The sequence below is a fragment of the Ahaetulla prasina genome, chromosome 2, assembly GCF_028640845.1.
Source record: "Ahaetulla prasina isolate Xishuangbanna chromosome 2, ASM2864084v1, whole genome shotgun sequence".
Taxonomy (NCBI): domain Eukaryota; kingdom Metazoa; phylum Chordata; class Lepidosauria; order Squamata; family Colubridae; genus Ahaetulla; species Ahaetulla prasina.
Window position 1 is genome coordinate 167,828,589 of NC_080540.1, and position 19,662 is coordinate 167,848,250.

The following is a 19,662-nucleotide window of genomic DNA, read 5'->3' on the forward strand; positions in this document are numbered from 1 at the left end:
AGGCTGTGGGTAAGTATGACCTTCCATTAGTCCATCAGAGGGCTAGAGATTTGGTCTACCTGAGCTCATGCTATCAACTGTAGCCAGGGCATCCCCTTCTGTGTGGAGTTAAATTAAGATGGCAGGCTTCCTTCCTACGTCATTCGCTGTCCAAAGGTCCATGGCTCTTCTGTTTGGGAGCCAAAGCACGCTCTCCGTTTCATGAAGAGAACAGGGTGAAGAGTGGGTTGTGCTAGTATGACAGCTCGCTTTCTGCGAGGAAGTCCCACAGGCCTCCCTGGGAGTGATGCAGACGACAGCCCACCCCTGTCTAACGCTCAGAGCTGGCTGGAGTATTATTGCTTAATGACTGAGCAAGGCCGTCCCTGCTTCTCACTGCCGGCTGGTGTCTGGTTCCATCTTAATGCTGTTTCTTCTAGCTTCAGGCTGTGCTGCTGGAGGCTGGCGTCGCTCAGAAAGAGTTTCCCCAAACTCTAAAAAAAAAAGAGAGAGAGAGAGGCAGAAATAAAAAGTTAAGATTTTGTAATCCATTTCCAAGCAGTCATGGACATATAATCTGGCACAAGGAAAAACAGTTCAATAGGTTTCCTATCTGAGCACTGAAGGAATCCAACTTTCATTTTTTGCTGTCCTCCAACGGCTACTGGATGAGGTTCCTATGGATAGCCTTTGCTTCATCAAAAATCCATGTATTGATACTTTTAAAAACGAATTATCAAGAAAGTTAAAACAACTGGGCAGGGATTTCTCTAATAAGGGACTATTAATGTTGGGGAAGGGGGGTTTCACACCGACTGGGATATCCTGCGATGAATATGACTTCTCCCATTTTTCAGAGCCTAAACTTCCACTTTGGAGGCCAGCAATATAAAGTCCAGGTAAATCTGTCTGCTATGTATTTTTTTTTCTTCAAATTTCTATCCTGTCTTTGAAATCTGAAGAGGACTTAAGGCAACTAACAAAACTTAAAAATAAAATTAGAACTATATGTCATAATAGAGCTCCAGTCTTTTCCCAGAATATTTTGGGTTGAATCCAAAACGTAACTAGTTGCCTTGGGCTGCAATCCTGTTCCTTGGTTTCTAAACCACATACATTTAGTGCCCCCAAAGTGCCCTGTGACTCACTAAAGCTGATAAAGCTGGCCTTTTCTGAATGATATGCAATTTGCTTCTTTCCATATTCCAGGACACAACTGCAAGTTGGACCCAGTAAGAACCTTTACTTTTGGCAACTTGGTGAATCTTTTTCAGAAACAGAAGCCCATCTTCCCCTCCTCTAATGTGATTTCAGTTTCTTTAACACCAACATACAAGGTTTTCAGTCTGCTCCCTGAAGAAAATTAATAGTCTTGACCTTTACTATACAGTGACCGTGTTTCCCCAAAGGGATGCAACTGATCTTCATAAAGATGGGAGACTGCAGTTCTCCTCATTCTCAATTGTACCCTTTGCTCCTGCCAGGCTCCCTGATAAGCTTATTGTGTCAGCACTGACAGACTTCCTTTTGCCATCTCAGCCCTCTGGTGCCCATCAGATTTCAAATGAAGCATGAAGAGCCTTTTCTGCTGTGGCTCCTGCACTTTAGAACATCTTATACCTCCCAAAATGAGATCTGCTATCCCTTTCCCCACTCCGCTTCTGATCTTCCGTAAGGGCTTGAACACCTGGCTCTGCCAGCTGGCTTATGGCCCCAGTGGGGGAGTATCATGCTGTTGTTAATAGATTAGAAGAAAATCCCACCTCCCCTCCTGCTCCTACTATTAATCGTTTCATAGCTCCCATCACCAATCTCTTTCCACTTATGACTGTATGACTATAACTTGTTGCTGGCAATCCTTATGATTTATATTGATATATTGACCATCAATTGTGTTGTAAATGTTGTAGCTTGATGAACGTATCTTTTCTTTTATGTACACTGAGAGCATATGTACCAAGACAAATTCCTTGTGTGTCCAATCACACTTGGCCAATAAAATTCTATTCTATTCTCCCTCCCTCCCTCTCCATCTTTTTATTATAATTTTACTTTTGCTTGTAATTCTATTTTATTGTTTTTAGAAATATTTATGTTTTATGTTTTTATAACTTTTAATGTTGTAAGCCACCTAGAGTCACCTCATAGCAAGGTGGAGAGCAAACATAAATAAAATAAAATAAAATAAAATAATAAAATCAGAACAGAACAAAAATAAAAATACAATATAAATAAAATAAAATATTAAATAAAATAAAATACAGCTCGTCCTCAACGTGCGATCACAATTGAGTCCAAAATTTACGTTGCTAAATGAGACGTTTGTTAAGTGAGTTTTGTTGTCCCATTTTACGACTTTTCTTGACACACTTTTTAAGTGAATCATTGCAGTTGTTAAGTTGGGAACACGGTTGTTAAGTGAACCTGCCTTCCCTGTTGACTTTGCTTGTCAGAAGGTCGTAAAAGGCGATCACATGACTCCGGGACACCGCAACCGTCATAAATGCGAGTCAGTTGTCAAGCATCCGAATGTAAATCACGTGACAGTCACATCTAACAGTAACGGTCATACATGTGAAAAATGGTCAGAAGTCACTTTTTTCAGTGCTGTTGTTAACTTCCAATGGTCACTAAGACAACTGTTGTAGTTGAGGACTACCGTATATACTCGAGTATAAGCCGAGTTTTTCAGCACGTTTTTTGTGCTGAAAAACGTCCCCTCGGCTTATACTCGAGTTTTTTTTTTTCTTCTTTTTTTCACATTATACCGGATGGCGCAAACTTGGCGGGCTTTTGCATTAGCGCGGGGAAGCCCTGCCGGTGCAGTGAGAGGGCGGGGCGGGGGAGCCGCCAGCCTTCTCGGCTGAGGGAGGGAGGCTTTCCCTGACCGGTAGCTGCCTCATTTCCCTCCCTCGGCTTATACTCGAGTCCCCAGTTTACCCCAGTTTTTTGGGGTAAAATTGGGGACCTCGGCTTATACTCGGATCGGCTTATATTCGAGTATATACGGTACTCGTAAGATAAGATAAAATAAATAAATAAAATAAAATACCAGAAAGAAAAGGAAGAAAAGAAAAGGGAAAACAGCTACTTACCAGGGATCTGGGGTTTTCCTTGCAAACATGGGCTGAGCCGTCCCACTCGCTCATGGGACACCAGCCGGGCCAATCGCAGCCCTTCATCCATCAGTGTCTGCTGCAGGATGTGACGGCTCCATAACCCATGTGGCGGGAGACTGAGCAGCGCATCAGAAGCGGTGTTGGGGGGTGGCGTAAGCCGGGGACAAGAGCCCGTAGCTGTGGGGAAAAAGAATCAGGAGGGGAAAGACATGCCTTTAAGTAAAAGGTATTAAATCAGTAGTATACTGCTCTTGAATAATCTGTCCTGAGCTTCAGATAGCTAGTATAGGTCTAAAGGTAACAGGGAAAAAAGTTGGTGTCCAATACTCTGCATGAATTTGACTCTGGAGTTATCAAAAACTATATATATTCAGTTGTACTTAAAGGTGAGAGAGAGAGAGAGAGAAAGAGCAGGAAGGCAGATTGAGGTTCTTCAGTATCCTTCCCACCACCTCACTTCCCTGTAGGAAATGCAACACCTTTTCCTAGAACAGGGGTCAGCAACCTTAAACACTCAAAGAGCCACAAAGGTCCCAACCGGAAGCCCCTCTTCAATTTTGGAGCCAACCAGAAGACTGGTTCCCCCATCATAGTCTCCTCCTGGCGTGGCGTCCTTTTTTCTCTGCTGACCAGAAGTCTGGTTTCCCCCACCAGAGTCTCCTCCTAGCATGGCGTCCTTTTTGCTCTGCCTGTCTTAGCCGAAAGCCCTATCAATTGTAGAGCTGATCAGCAACAGGAAGCCATAGAGGGATGAAAGAACCATGCGGCTCCAGAGCCACGGGTTGCTGACCCTTGTCCTAGATAGTGTGTTAGGGAGGGGAAGGATAGCTACAAAAACCGGAAGACGAGGTGAACTTTAGAGAATGTGTGTTTTCCATAAAGGGTTATCAACTTTTCAAAGAAACATGAAGATATATTACTTTAATCCAATGCTTTTTAAACTTGGCGACTTTAAAATGTGTGGGCTTCAACTCCCAGAATTCCTCAGCCAGCATGCTAAATTTTGAAGTTGCCAAATTGGAAAAACATTTCCTTTTTATCGGAGAATAAATAAATGGATGTCTAAATGAGTATAACTGAAGTTCTCCAAAACTATTAGGACATTCACTCTATTATTATTACTAATTTTAGACTGCTATTTAAAAGAACGGTGCTAATTGAACAGGTATGCTGAACAGTATGTTTTCTGTTCTGTTGTATTCTTTTTTTCCCCACCCCTATTCTCAGAATGTACAGATAATCCTCAATTTACAACATCTTATTTAGGGACCATTCAAAGTTGCAACGGCTCTGAAAATAGGGACATGGCCGTTTTTCACATTTACACTGCTGCAACATCTCTATGGTCACATGATCAAAATTAAGACACTTGGCAGCTGATTCCTATTTATGACGGTTGCAGAATCTCATGGTTACGTGATCCCCTTTTGTGAGCTTCTGACAAGCAAAGTCAACAAGGAAGCCGGATTCATTTAACAAGTTAAGTTAAGTGTTATTAACTTATCAACTGCAGTGATTCGCTTAATAACTATCCGCTTTAAAAATGTCTCACTTAGCAACAGAAATTTTGGGTTCAATTGTGGTTGTTAAGTTGAGGACTGTCTATATAAAGTTCTCTTGCTCAGTCTTTACAAACTAAACCAAAAACACAGAAGTGCTAACTGGATTCTGGAAAAAGTAGAACTGCATCATTGAAAGTTACGTAAAAAGAAAAAGTCAACATAGTTTACGTTGGGGTAAATAAAAAAATCATTAAGTTAAAATGATAAACTAGAGGTATTAAAGTACAAAATAATCCTAAAAATCATCCTATAACTTTGCAATGAATAATATAAACGCTATAAATAATTAGGACAGATAACTTTACAAGGCTATAAATAAAACTAGAATTTATAAACAACAGTAAGAATGTAAAGCTATGCTAATTTACGTTAAGTTAATACTTGCTGAAGCCCTGCTAGGGTTTATTTGGACTGAGACCATTATGACACAACTGATTATAACTAAGATATAGCAAAATAAAACATAGAGTGGTATGTTTGTATTTAAAAGGAGAAGAGGGAAAAAGAACGGGGGGGGGGGGAGGGGAAACAAAGAGAAAAAAGGAAGAGAAAACATACTAAATTATGGAAATCTAATTAAAGCTCAGTATCACCTCACTTGGAGGAAGCTGGTTTGGGTACACTCATCATATTTAAACTACCATGTGGTTTGTTTATTTTTGGTTTCCGTAATGTGTAAACCCAAACATTCTGATTTCTAGACTATGATTCATGGCTTAGCACACTGTATAAACCTAGCCAATCATGGTTTCTTCCACAAAGCAACGAAATTAATAATACTTTAGTTTAAGTCACAGTCACACACAGCAAACCAGATAGAGTGAAGGGGAGGGGGGCAGCAAACTGACATAATAAAATGTACAAATTGCAGCTTCTATTTGTAGTTAGGGTAATGCACATAGGATAAAGTGTGATTCAATACTGCACACATAAAGTTCAGCATGTTCCTTGCTCTTGTAAAGTGGTGCGTGAGAGTCACTGTTCCAGAGACAAGATGGATTCTACAAACAGGAATGACATCACTTTGTGTGAAGCCTACCAAGAAACAAAGCCTCTTTCATAGTTTCTCATTTTACAGTCTCGTTCCACAGACGATACCCACAGAAAACTTCCTTGGAACCCACAGCACTCACCTTGAGGATGTCCATCTAAGCTTTCCCCAGACAAGCTGGCTGTGTCTTCTTCTATACTGGATCGGTATGGAGGGAGGAAGGGTTCACAGACCAAAGGAAGCTCAGGGCGACTGTGTTCTGTAACCTATTGGGAGAGTTACCAAGAAAAATAAAAGGGAAGCTGTTTGCCTGCCAGCCAATTTCACATTCTCTGCGAGAGCTGTGAACTTTTAAAACTGGAAAGAGATGATACAATTTTTCTTACTGGAAGTAATAAATGTCATTAAACACAGTGCTAACCTCCACCCAAAATATAATCTTGGAATAATCTGAAATGTGCCACAAGTAATATGCTTGTATGATTTTTAATGCTGATTGATCAGCCAGTTGGCTTGCCTGGAATCATGTTGTATACGGATTAGTATGACATTTCCTCCTGCACTTACTGGTACTCGTAGTAATTTCCATTTAATCCGTTTAGTTACAAATGACACTAGAAGGGTTGGATAAGAATCTGATAAAAGTAACATGGAAACTTTGGTTTAGGAGCTTGGAACTTAAAAAAAAAACATGTTTTGGCCAGAGTTCAGCGCACAAGGAAATGCCTTCATCTCTTTAGCTTGCTTCCTTCTAATCTGCCTACTCCCTGTCAGGACTGCTATGTAATTATTTTAAAATGCCTCCATTAAAGAGGACCCTCGATCTCCTGAATTGGCAAGAAGTACATCCTGTTTCTCAAACCCTATAATCCACTCTCCCCCCACTCTAAATTGCTAGAGCATGATTGCAAATTTCAGGTAGAAATTGGTAGGCGTTATCTCATTCAGTAAAATAATGAAGACACAGAACTGATGTTTTCTATCGTGCATGTCTTCACACTAAGGCAAACTCTGACCTGTCACACATTCAATCCATGACCAAAGTTAGAACTGGTTGGGAATGGGGCTGGGAGCAATTTTAGATTCCTTAAATATCATGGATCATTGTGATCCTACATGTAATGATCATATAATACACGTAATGAAGAATATATTCACAATGTAATGAATAATACAGGATAAATATGTACCCTGTTTTCCCCAAAACAAGACATTCCCTGATAATAAGCCCAATCGGGCTTTTGAGTGCATGGCAATAAGGCCAAGAGCTTATTACAGGGTTCAAGAAAATATAAGACAGGGTCTTTTTTTCAGGGAAACACGGTATTCACTATTCATTCAGAAATGTACATATACATCAATATATGCAGAAAGATGTGCTTACATAGGATAGATAGATAGATAATAGATGGATGGATGGATAGATAGATACTGTTTCCCCCAAAATAAGACATCCCCTGATAATAAGCCCAATCGGGCTTTTGAGCGCATGGCAATAAAGCCAAGAGCTTATTTCAGGGTTCAAGAAAATATAAGACAGGGTCTTTTTTTCAGGGAAACACTGTATTCACCATTCATTCAGAAATGTACATATACATCAATATATACAGAAAGATGTGCTTACATAGGATAGATAGATGGATGGAAGGATGGACAGACAGATAGATGATAGATCAATTGATACCTTATTTCCCCCAAAATAAGACATCCCCTGATAATAAGCCCAATCGGGCTTTTGCGCGCATGGCAATAAGGCCAAGCGCTTATTTCAGGGTTCAAAAAATGTAAGACAGGGTCTTATTTTCGGGAAAAACATGGAAGGGAGAGAGAGAGAGAGCAAGAGAGAGCCAGACAGACAGACAGAGATGTCTCTGTTGCCTTATTCTTGAAATTAAAAGTTGCCAACTTGTAAACCCAGAGAATTCTTCTAGTTCTTCAAGGATCCATAGGCCAAAGAAAGATGCTGTCACACTGGTAAAGCACACAAAGCTAGACTGTTGAGAAATCTGGACTCACACCTTTACCATATTCTTTATGGTACAGAGGTGTATGGACAGAGGTGTGAAACTCGCGGTCCACTGGCCAGATGCATCCTGCACCGGCCACCCCCACCCCCGTTTTAGCAAAGGGGAAAAAAGTCACGTATGTCACATGACGTGATGCTGCGAGTTTCACACCTCTGATCTGAGATTAAAAACGATTTTTACTAACAATTAGCCTGATCTTATCTGGACTCAGAAGAGAAGGGTAATTTTAAATTAATTCTAATCTCCAGCTTCTGGGTAAAGAAATGAGAGGTAAGGGCAGTTGTAAAACTGTAAAACTCTTTTTTTTCTCCCCAACCCTTAGGCATACTACAAGTGTGAAAACTGGGGACACAAACAAAAACACGGCACAAACAAAAACACGTGGCCAGCCAATCAGGCAAAAATGGATAGCCTTGTTCCCCACAAACAAATCAGAATTGCCCTCCTCTGCTAGGTCTTCTGAAGTCAGACCAACAGGTAAGTGCCAACCTAACCTCAGTACGCAGTATGAAAAGAACAGCAGGTTTTCTTCTGCTATCACTCCTCTCTTCCTATTGCTCATTTTCTGATCCTGTTTTCAATGGAGCAAACAGCTTTCTCATTTTGCATAATTTATCATCCAGGACATGAACATACAGCAGGCAACAGAGAACAGGGGCATCCTACTTTCCCGATTTGAATCTCTTTAAGGACTGAAAGATTACAAGAGGGGGGGGGATGGGAGAACCCAGAGAAACCTCTGTTTAATTGAAGAAAAGATCCAAATGGACCGATCACTGGTTTACAAAGAAAGCATGTGTTGTTTCATTGCTATATTTCCTACAGTATTTTTCTCTGAAAACTCAAAGCATTTCTCTGTCTTTTTTCTCTTGTGCATACACATATAGCGTATCTTTTTCACTTACCTCCTGCTTGAAGCGCTTAGCTTGCCCACCACAGTTTTCATCTGGACGCAGCCTGAGGACAAAAGTCATAAAGGAGTCAGCATATCCAATTAAATAATATATCCAGGAAATCACTTCTAGCCCAATCATAGAAGAATCATTCAAGCAACACTCCATATGTTCTGGACTGCCCTGGTCCAGGAATGTGCCTATGTCAATTTAGCATTTACAGAAATATGCAGCCTGGGTGGGTGTTGGAATGAATATAATTTAATGGCCTGTTATAAAGAATTAATAACATCACAGAAGCTAATTACCTGTTGCTGGGGTTATATTAAATAAGGTTCGATATCAGCTGAAATTTAATTTTCCTCAAACACAGCTTGCTAAACAGACCATAATGAATCAATCTACATATTAAGCTTAATGGCTAAGTCTGTTGCACTAAATTGCATTTTTGTTCATTGTGGTCTGTTAGATTAGGCCTAACTGGATTGGTTCACTCATCATGCTTCACATGGTTCACTGGTTGTGATGGCTGAATATACAAATTAAAGTATATATTAAAAAAATTACAGGTAGTTCTCGACTTACGACAACTGAACCCAATGTTTCTGTTGCTAGGCAAGACAACTGTTAAGTGAATTTAACCCTATTTTATGACCTTTCTTGCAACAGTCGTTATTTGAATTTGATTTTTTTTTATTGGCCAAGTATGATTGGATACACAAGGAATTTGTCTTTGGTGCATACGCTCTCAAAAAAAGGTACGTTCATCAAGAGTTCTAAGGTAAAACACTTAATGATAGTCATGGGGTACAAATAAGCAATCAGGAAACAATCAATATCAATATATTTTGAATCAATCAAATCAATATTTGAATCACTGCAGTTAGTAACGTGATTGTTAAGTGAATCTGACTTCCCCATTGACTTTGCCTGTCAGAAGGTTGCAAAAGGGAATCGCATGTCCCCAGGATATTTCAACCTTCATAAATATGAGTCAGTTGCCAAGCGTCTGAATTTTTATCACGACCATGGGGATGCTGTAATGGTTGTTACGTTGGAAAACAGTTTTTCAGTGCTGTTGTAACTTTGAACAGTCACTAAATGAACTGTTGTAAGTCGAGGGGTACCTATAAATCAGATCACTTTATCCTTATGGGTAAATAGGCCCTTAGTTTAAACATAAGAAACGATGGCCTCATATGATGAGAATGTGTTTAAGTTATTCTTTGGCTCAGGTTCTCCCTCTGTCCTAAAATTCATATTTATGAGAAAATCCAATTGCAATTTCACATGGTCGCTCAAATCAGGATACTGAGATTTATTCCAACCATGTTACTCAAAACGGTGTGAAAGTACAATTTAATATGAATGAAGGCAAATATAAGTGTCCCAGGATAATGTTGCAAGATCGAAGCTGCAAGATTCCCCAGGAAAGTGGCCGAAAGCTCGGAAGAGTAAACCGCTGGTCCCGTTGACCAACCCAGATTGGATCTTACAATTTACATCCTGATTTGGTAAGTGATCACAGTCAGCATAAATCCTACCCTTTTCCTCCCAAAATAAGGCATCCCCTGATAATAAGCCCAATCGGGCTTTTGAGTGCATGGCAATAAGGCCAAGCGCTTATTTCAGGGTTCCAGAAAATATAAGACAGGGTCTTATTTTCGGGGAAACACGGTAGTTCTCAATTTTCAGCTGTAAAAGGGAAAGTGATTAGTTCAAAAGTCAAAGCAGAAACTTTTAAATTTACTTTTTAAAACATCAGAATAAAAATGAATTACAGGAAAAATTCTAGGTACCAAATTTCAGCTTTAACGGGACAACAGTGGTTTCAAAATGGAAAACAGAAGTTTTTGAGCTTTTTGTCAGACACAAAAAGTTGGGAAAAAGTTCTGAATGCCTGAGATATTCTTGGGATAATTACCTGTAATCATTAGCATTAGTGGGCAGATAATTAACATAGATGGACAAATCTTACTTTAGCTCCAGCTTAGCAGAGATCACTTTGTATCAATATTCAGCATACTTCACATCTAGCACTTATTTTTGACAGCATGCTCAATAATAGAAGAATCAAGGTCAGATGGAATACATGCAAAATGCTTTTTTCATCTGCCAGGGGACATTTCCAACCTTTTGAAGAAATTAGGCTTTTTCAAGCAACCTGAAAGGGATAATACCTCCAAAGGTGCTTTTTCAAGAGGCAAGTGGGCTTTCTGGTTTTTCTTTGAAGACATTTTGCTTCTCATCCAAGAAGCTTCTTCAGCTCTTGACGAAAAAAATGTCTTCAAGAAGCGAAACGCCTTCAAAGAAAAAACAGAAAGCCCAGTTGCCTCTTGAAAAAGCATCTTTGGGACAACCCTGACCTGGATGACTGAGAATCTCCATAGACTGAAAGGGTTAGTTGATGAAGATATGACTAGAAGCAACAGCAATTTGTTCTGCTCACTGAGAACCTTCCCAACAGGTTTACAACAATCACTCAAAAGTAGCCCACTTCGAGAACTTCCCATTGCTAACAAAACCACCAAGATCTGAGTCTTACCTAGAACCTTTCAGTGAAGAGAGATAGCTGCTCTCCCGAGCCACCTGACGTGACAGTGAGAACAATTCCACACGACGCAACAGCAGTGAATTGTCTCGCAGACAGAACTGAGCAGCAGCCTCATTAATTGTGAGCTGGGAGAGAAGAGTGAACAGAATTGATTCTCTGAGGAAGCATAGGACCTCAAAGAGTATTAGGCCCACAGCATTTAAAGCTCTGATTTTCAAAGTTACTGAAAGCATGGACCGTGAATAAACTAGCTTCATTTGAGATTGACCATCCTCTTTATTTTAAATTAAATTTGTATCAAAATATAATTCAAAATTATATATTTGCTACTGTTTGGATTATTTTATGTTCCCCACCTCTTGATACATCTTAATACAAACTAGTCAACAATGTTCTTCAATAAAAATCTTTTGAGTACGAAGAGAAAAGGGATGAATAGGTCACCAGCCCAATGAAATCTCATTTTTAGTCATCAATCATATTTTCTATTACATTAATGATACCACATATAACCTTCTACATTTATTTCACCACCATATATTATTTGCGCTATTAATGTTAATCATAATTTTTGGTAATTCTTTGTACATTTTAGTCCCATGAGGATTTATAGTTGTATACTATATTTTAGTATACAACTATACAGATTGCTGACTGCTGTCATAGGAAGAACAATCCCCTAGTTTTAAACATTCTTTATGCTGGTCTTGGATTGAAAAATTATATATTTGCCTTTTCTGTCTGGGTTGTCTGTATGAGGCAACAGCTCGAGTCATTGCATTGCACATGGATTCACAGTCAGTAACTGCATTTGAGGCCTGTTCATTATTAGCATTTTCTTGGAAGTTAATATTCACATTCCTTCATGTACTATCAATTGCCGACTACATGAAGCACTTTTCAACTAAAGATCCATTTTCATGAATTTGCTAACTGGCACTGAAGCCAGAGAAGGATGCCTGGCCACCGAACATGAGAAGGTGAGTCTCCACAGACTCTTGATGGCTTGTAGAGAACAGTTGGAGAATGATGGATATTTAAAGAATTAGCAGGAGAAAGAAAAAGAGAGAAGGAGAGGGGGAGGAGGGAGGGAGGTTCTGATCTGGGATAAGGCAGATGCCACATTCACTAAAATGAACTCTTAAGTGAATCAGTGGACATTCCTGTTAGTGAGTGAAAGACTGGAAGGCTCATCCTCTGCAGTTACTTTCTAAGGCCCCACTCCTTGGTTCTTCATCCAAAACTCTTGAAGTTGGTGGTCCCACCATCATGAAATTCTTTTTCCTTAGAAACTTTTAGATTAATTCTGTATCATTAAAAAACAAAATTACTACCTTCACTACACAGAGGACTGCATCAGTAAGGCCTCCTTTGAGTTAAGCTCAGTTCTCAGGGATTACGTCAACACATTCATACAGGTTTTTTTCATGCCATCTGGGAACAAGTTGCCTTCTTTCAATATTTTTTTAAACTTCTTAAATCTGGCCTACTTCCCCACTATATCCTGAGGTCCCCCATCGAAGTGGTAAACAGACCCGCTCTTGCTTAGCTTCCCTTTCCAAATGAAGTCAGGCAGATGCTGCCCCCCACTGAGAGTGTATAGGTTTTTTTATTTTATTATCACGATAGTATTAATATTAGACATTCTTTAGTCTACTAAACCTATTGAATACTTTAAGTAAATGCCATTCCTGAGTTTTGGTTGACCAGTGTAGCTTCCCTCGTGACTCACCTCATGAAGGGTGAACTGTTTGCCCTCGCATCGCCGAGTCTCACCCCGCCCATAGATGGCACTGTGACGCCGGATCTCTTCTTCTTTGTGGGGGTCCCCGTTGTCCATCTGGAAGATATGCCCCACTGTTTTAGCCAACTTCTTATTCAGCTTCAGGAGAGTCTTCAATTCTACATCTCCGCTGCGTGGACAGCTCCGCAGCAAACGATCCACCCCCTCAGACACTGCACGGGCCAGCTCTGGATCGAGATGCTCAGTGGACGACGGGGGCTCGCTGGGTGAAGTGACCCCTCCTTCTTCTTCAGATTCTGGGTTCCCCCACTGCATGGCGGGCAAGGGGGACAGCTTCTCTCGTGGCTCGGAAGGGCTTTTGGAAGGGGAAGTGGCACTGGTTTTGCCAGGGATCTCTATTGGACTGGTGTGTCCATTGGTGAGTGACTTGTGGCCTCCGGACTCGGAGATCTTGAAGAGTGGTATGCTGCTTACAGGTATGGAGGGCACCGGCTGGTTGAAGAGGCAAGGATTGGTTGCCCATTCCCGCAGAGCCTTCTGGAGGCGCCGGACATGGAGTGGCTTGGTCGCCATGCCAACCAGAGCCATGATCTCCAGGAACTCTTCTTCACCAGCCTCGCACAGTTGCTGCACATCATCACCGCCCTGCTGGATGAAGGTCTCATAGTAGGAGAGGAGGTTGGCTCTCTGGAGGACACGGTAGAGCTGAAGTTCGCCCAGGGTGCGGGGCAGCAACAACGCCATTGCCAATTGCCTGCAGGGATGACAGAGAGAGACCATGAAGGCCGAAGTACTTACAGCCATTTGTTTAGTGACTGTTCAAAATTATGACACCACTAATATTTGGTTTTTACACTTATGACCTTTGTAGCATGGTTACATGATCAAAATTTGGACACTTGGCAACCGGCATGTATTTATGACAGTTGTACTGTGACAGTTGTAGTGTGATCACCATTTGTGGCAAAAAAGGTCATAAAATGGAGCAAAACTCACTTTAACATGGAAATTTGGGATTCAATTGTGGTTGTAAGTCGAGAACTACCTATAGTAGCCAAAATGGAAGGGGGGCAGAACTCCTCTTTATCTCCATAGTTCAGGTAGGAGAAGACACCATAGAAAATACTTGGCATTTTTTTTGCACTATGTTTGCAAGTTTAAATTAGCATGAGCTATCAGTGTCACAAATTAAGAGGCTTTTCCCCCCCTCTTGATTATTGACCATGTGTCTCCATTCACACAGAAACAAAGGCTTGATGATATAAGCGGATTATTTACACTGAAATTTTCCTCTGTTTCTTTGGATGAACAGACCCAAATTTGGCTGAAGGGATCTAATCCAGCCCAGGAGTCTTCTTAGGCTCTAAAATAAACAGGGGAAGCTTTTTACACAGCCTCTTTAAGTGTGTTGTTGTTCCTCATGTAGTCCTTGCTCTATTACCTCTACATTACTGTCATATTCCTGAGGCAAACAAGGCCCCAGCCTTTTCCTTTCTCTCTCCTCCATGCTGATAACAGTACCCTCCCTTTGCTTTCTTGGAATAAAGTCCCACCGTGCCCAGTGAGGCGCATTTCTTATAAAGTGTATTTTTTCGACTGCTGCTGAAAACTTCAATTACTCTCTCTTTTTTTTTTAAACTAATGGGAGAATTTGATCTTGCGCTAGAATTCACTAGGGATGCACATTCTCCATCCATCCCACACTTCAATGCCAAGCTCTAATCCATTAATCTTGCCATCAAAAGAAAGCTCTTGTACTCCGTTTCAGTTTTTTACCTGTGCACTGTGAGGATTTTTTTCTTTATTAAAAACCTTCAAGTACAATAAACTACCCTGACTTACAATTACAGCAACCCATGCATAAAAGTCTTTGTCTTTGCACTACCAGCTCGATCAGAATTACAATCAACCTTCTGCCCTTTGAAAACCCACTGTGATATCTTCAACCTGCTTAGTACTTATGCGTGCAGACACTAAACCTAGATTTTCTGCACAAACCAGAAACACTGTGCACACACCTCTTGCTGGGCTTAGTAACCAACATGCACACACATATCAGACTCCTCCAAACGCCCACTGCTTGTTCCTTCTTTATCCACCCTTGTGCACTGCTCTGTGTCTTCTATTACAAGGCCATTTAAAGAGTGAAGCAATGGGCTGGGGTGGAGTTGGCACTCCATGGATACCCACAGAGCTGCCATTATTTTCTCTTCTTTAGAAGAGGCTGGAGATAAACAGCGGGTGAGGAAATTTTGAGAATACAAGTGGGTGATACGTGGGTGTGGAAGGGAGGGGGGGCTAATGGGAGAATGCGACTGCAATGTGGGAAAAACCTTGAGAAACTGGGCGAAGAGATGCTGCCAAGGGAACGGTCAGATAAGAGACAGCAGGGCCCTCAGCTGGATAGTGGGTGGGGCAGGAGGCTCAGAAGCAACCTTCCCTAGTCTCTCCGGCTGTAAAGGAGATGGGGAGAGAACTGTACTTTCAGACTTGCAACATTTGGTCCATTATAACAAAGTCACATTAACACATCTGGTCATGATTCTTAACTTGGTGAGGCCAACAGCAACTGATGGTGGTTGACAAACACTCTCCAGATCAAACTTCCTATAATTCTTGCCAGTCTCCTCTGGAGATCCCAACAGGGTAGGAATTAAAAGTACAGGGAGTCCTCGACTTACAACAGTTCATTTAGTGACCATTTAAAGTTACAACAGCACTGAAAATTGTGAGTTTTTTTCACACTTAGGACCGTGGCAGCATCCCCATGGTCACATGATCAAAATTCAGATGCTTGGCAACTGGTTCGTATTTATGACGGTTGTAGTGTCCTGGGGTCATGTGATCCCCTTTTGCGACCTTCTGACAAGCAAAGTCAATGGGGAAATCAGATTCCCTTAACAACCGTGTTACTAATTTAACAAATGCAATGATTCCCTGTGGCAAGAAAAGTCGTTAAGTTGGGACAAAACTCACTTAACAAATGTTTCACTTAGCAATGTAATTTTCAGATTCAGTTGTGGTTGTAACTCGAGGACTACCTGCAATTATCCAAGGATCTTAAATACAAAACTGCCTGGCTTATCATCTTTTGGAGTTACTTAACATCATTTAAAGAACTGGCGCGAGATTACAAAATTATAATTCTAAAATTATTGTAATTCTAAGATTACTATCTGGAATATAGTTTTTCTTAATCCCAATACCTTCTATTTCTGGATAAAGTATTAAAGATTAGGTGTTTTATCAGGATGTACATAATCGTAATATCCATTCGTTTTAACATCAGTATTTCAATCCCAGGTTGAAAGCTCAAGAGATGAGGTTGCTTTTATCCTGGCTCCTTTTTTTTTTTTTTTGGAAATTAAACTCTTCCCTGCTGTCTATTCTTTCTCAGATACCAACCCTGGTGTGGTTTTTCTGGGTGCACCATGGCAATGCCTTGAAATGTCCTCAACTACAGATCCTGGCTACCTACCAAGAGTTCAACACTTTGGCGTTCAGACTGAAGTATATATATTGAAGAGAGATGGGAAAGTGTGTGTGAGCCTGTGCAGAATCCACCAGTCCATCGGACTCACAGACAAGGCAGCAAATAAGGTTGCCCAGGTGGGGGGGGGGGGCGTGGCTCCCACCACCACAAAAAGCCAAGCTGGAGCCCCAAAATCTTTGTGGCATTTTCACCAGCACCGGAGCAGCTTCTTGGAGAAGCGTTTTCTCCAAGAAGCTGCGAGGTTTGGCAGCCAATTCCTCCTGGACAGTTCTTGACCACCACCCCTCCCCTCCCCATAACTTGCTTCCAGTTGCTCCCCTCATCTCACCTGCTCATCCGCGGCACCTCCTCCACCCCCCCAACTCTCCCTCTCCGCGCCCCCCCCCCAACCCGTGGCAATCTTACCGCGCCACTGGATTTCTTGGCAGTCCGGCCGGTGTGCCCGTCAAGCATGGACCCAAGGCCTCGGAAGCCTTGCTGCGGGCCGCACCTTCTTCTGGCTCCCGGCAGAAAGGCAGACCCAGGAGGCGCAGGGCTCCCGACGCGGCACCCCTGTCCAGCTTCGATGGTCTTCTGCCTCCCTCCGTCGGAGATTCTCCGTCCGCCCCCCACCCCCTCCGCGGCTGCTTCTTCTTCTTCCTCCTCCTCCTCCTCCTCCTTTCTCTCTGCGCGCCTCGGCGCTGAGCCTTTGGCACGGAATTGCCTCCCACGCCGCCGGATTTACAATGGAACGGCGGCGGCAGCGGCTCTGAGCTGCTGCCGCGCGTGGGAGGTTCTGGGGGCGGCAGGCAGCTTCTGCCTCGGACCAGAAAAACTGCAACAGCAGCAACATCGAACCGCCTTCGCCACCGCAAGCGCCGGGGGAGGGGGAGGGACGGCATTTGCCGCCCACCTTCCCTCCTCGCGGCTTCCAAGACGCCAAGGCAGGAATGAGCTTATAGGATTCCTTACCGCCGCCCTCCCACTTTATCGCCCCAACTTCTTCCACTTATCTTCGGCGCGGGCGTTTGCGCGCCTTGCAAGGAGGAGAGATCCCCGTCGATCCGGGGATGGATCTCGCCGGCCCGCCGCTTTTGTTTGCCGCGTTTTGCAAGCGGCAAAGAAGCTTTAAGTCTGGAGAGATTGTCAAGACGAGCCTGAGCTTTGTGTGATGAAACGCCCCGTCTCGGTGAAACGCGCACCACTTTCGTGCACTTAAAATAAAGCGGCTTTCCTTCCCGAGTGTATGCCTGGCGCCGCTTATTCCCGCCTCTGTAGGTTCATCGTGTGTGCGCGATAATGCTTTTCTGGCATGTGCGTTGTAAGCGACCTGTGTCGATTCGCTCACTGCGTCGTTCGGGAAAAAAGTTAAGGGCAGGGTTGCTGGATTTTTTTATTACTATTATATTTGCACCGACATGGGTGCTATTTACAGTGCGCGGAATCAAGTTCCGCGATCGGAGGGAGTTACTGAGAAAACTACATCCATTCATTGGAGACAGGAGTTCCCAAATATTGAGGCCCAAACCAGGATTTGATTTCGGTATTACCCACCTAAGGCAATTTACAGACTTCGACTCCCAGAATTCCCAGCAATGACTAAATATGGCTGAGAAATTCTGGGCGTTGAAGTGCATACGGCTGAAAGTTACTCGGACAGGACTTGATCGACGGTACTTTTAAAATAAAATACTGTAATTGATTCCCAGTCCCTGTTTTATGCTGAATTCGGTGTCTATTTTACTGAAACATGCTAGGAAACCTGCTGCTTTATTTTTGAAAAGCAAAAAGCAGTGCTTTACAAATCTTATTATTTATTGAACCGAATGTATGGGGGATGGTGAAAACACATTGGTATTTCCCACACTTTGCCAAATAGTGCAAAGTTACCGTTTGGATAAAAGAGCAAGGCTGCGTCCTTTCTGGTAACAGAAGAAGCTATGTACTGTATGTAAATTCTTATCTTTGTTTCATGAATAGCACAGTAACTTTGGTGGAGAAAGACTGCTTATAATATTTAAATACCAGAAAAGGTATTTCTTGATCCTAGAGTCTGTCATCTGCACCTCTGTAACTGTCTGGTTTGGTTCTGCAACCCAACAAGACAGACACAGACTTCAGAGGATCATTAGAACTGCAGAAAAAACAATGACTACCAACCTGCCTTCCATTGAGGACCTGTGTACTGCACGAATCAAGAAGAGGGCTGTGAAAATATTTATAGACCCCTCACATCCTGAACATAAACTGTTTCAATTCCTACCCTCAAAACGACCTTATAGAGCATTGCACACAGAACAACTAGACACAAGAACAAGTTTTTTCCTGAAAGCCATCACTCTGCTAAACAAATAATTCCCTCGACACTGTCAAACTAGTTACTAAATCTGCAGTCCTATTAATCTTCTCATCATTCCCACCACCCATCTCCTTCCACTTATGACTGTTTGACTGTAACTTTGTTGCTTGTATCCTTATGATTTATATCAGGGGTAGTCAACCTTGACTACCGCTAGTAGCCAACTACTGCTCACTTCTGTATCTCCACAATAATGCACCGTGTATTGTCATCTGCGCATGCCTCTCGCGCATCATGGATTAGGTTGGTGGGGGGGGTGCTGGCTACCAGCTCTGCTTCTCTGTTACAGCTGGATGGTGTGGGGGGAGATGTGTAAGCTATTCTGGGATGAGGCTCTTTTGTTTGTGGTCGCACTATAGCGCCATATAGTTTCACTTATGTAATGTGAACTAAACTTACGCGCGGGCGATACAAATAGTATATTTTCAAAAATTTAAATTATCACGGGGAATTTGATGAAAACCTAATTAAAATGTTTTTAATTTAAATGTTTTTAAGTAATGCTATGAATTTTTTTAAAAAAGTCAATTAAATTTTTTTAAAAAAGGAAAGTGCTTCAGTATCGGACAAAACCCCTACCGCCTACCATGAAAGCTGGAACGCCCTCTAATGGACGGTAGGGACCAGGTTGACTACCGCTGATTTATATTGATATTGTTTCCTGATTGCTTATTTGTTTCCTATGACTATCATTAGGTGTTGTACCTTATGATTCTCGATGAACGTATCTTTTCTTTTATGTACGCTGAGAGCACATGCACCAAGACAAATTTCTTGTGTGTCCAATCACTCTTGGCCAATAAAAAATTCTCTTCTCTTCTCTAGAATTATGTCTAGATTATTAATTATTGTAGCTGCCATAATTGAAACAATAAAAGCTACTTTATGCCAGCTTGTATTGATTTGGTTGATTGACTGTCTTCAGGTCAGTGCTAAGTCCTGAAGATTGCCTGGACAAGTCC

The 19,662-nt window shown here is 42.0% G+C and overlaps 1 protein-coding gene across 1 annotated transcript; it reads right to left on the bottom strand.

Annotated features, from left to right (window-relative positions):
* Nucleotides 1–76: 76 nt before the first annotated feature.
* Nucleotides 77–17,739, bottom strand: NAB2 (NGFI-A binding protein 2). Its single transcript, XM_058167393.1, has 7 exons — nucleotides 16,768–17,739; nucleotides 12,858–13,623; nucleotides 11,117–11,250; nucleotides 8,584–8,635; nucleotides 5,794–5,917; nucleotides 3,075–3,275; nucleotides 77–473 (listed from the first exon to the last, which is right to left on the bottom strand). Exons 1-7 carry the CDS (start codon nucleotides 17,241–17,243, stop codon nucleotides 373–375), a joined length of 1,854 nt encoding a protein of 617 aa, XP_058023376.1. The 5' UTR covers nucleotides 17,244–17,739; the 3' UTR covers nucleotides 77–372.
* Between the last annotated feature and the right edge of the window lie 1,923 nt (nucleotides 17,740–19,662).

Excerpts from the sequence above, each read along its gene's own strand:
- NAB2 (XM_058167393.1), bottom strand. The coding sequence starts at position 17,243 with ATGCCGTCCCTCCCCCTCCCCCGGCGCTTGCGGTGGCGAAGGCGGTTC. Across the intron at positions 13,624-16,767 it reads CCAAGAAATCCAGTGGCGCG|GCAATTGGCAATGGCGTTGT; the intron begins GTAAGATTGCCA and ends TCATCCCTGCAG. Across the intron at positions 3,276-5,793 it reads CTTAGATGGACATCCTCAAG|CTACGGGCTCTTGTCCCCGG; the intron begins GTGAGTGCTGTG and ends TTTTCCCCACAG.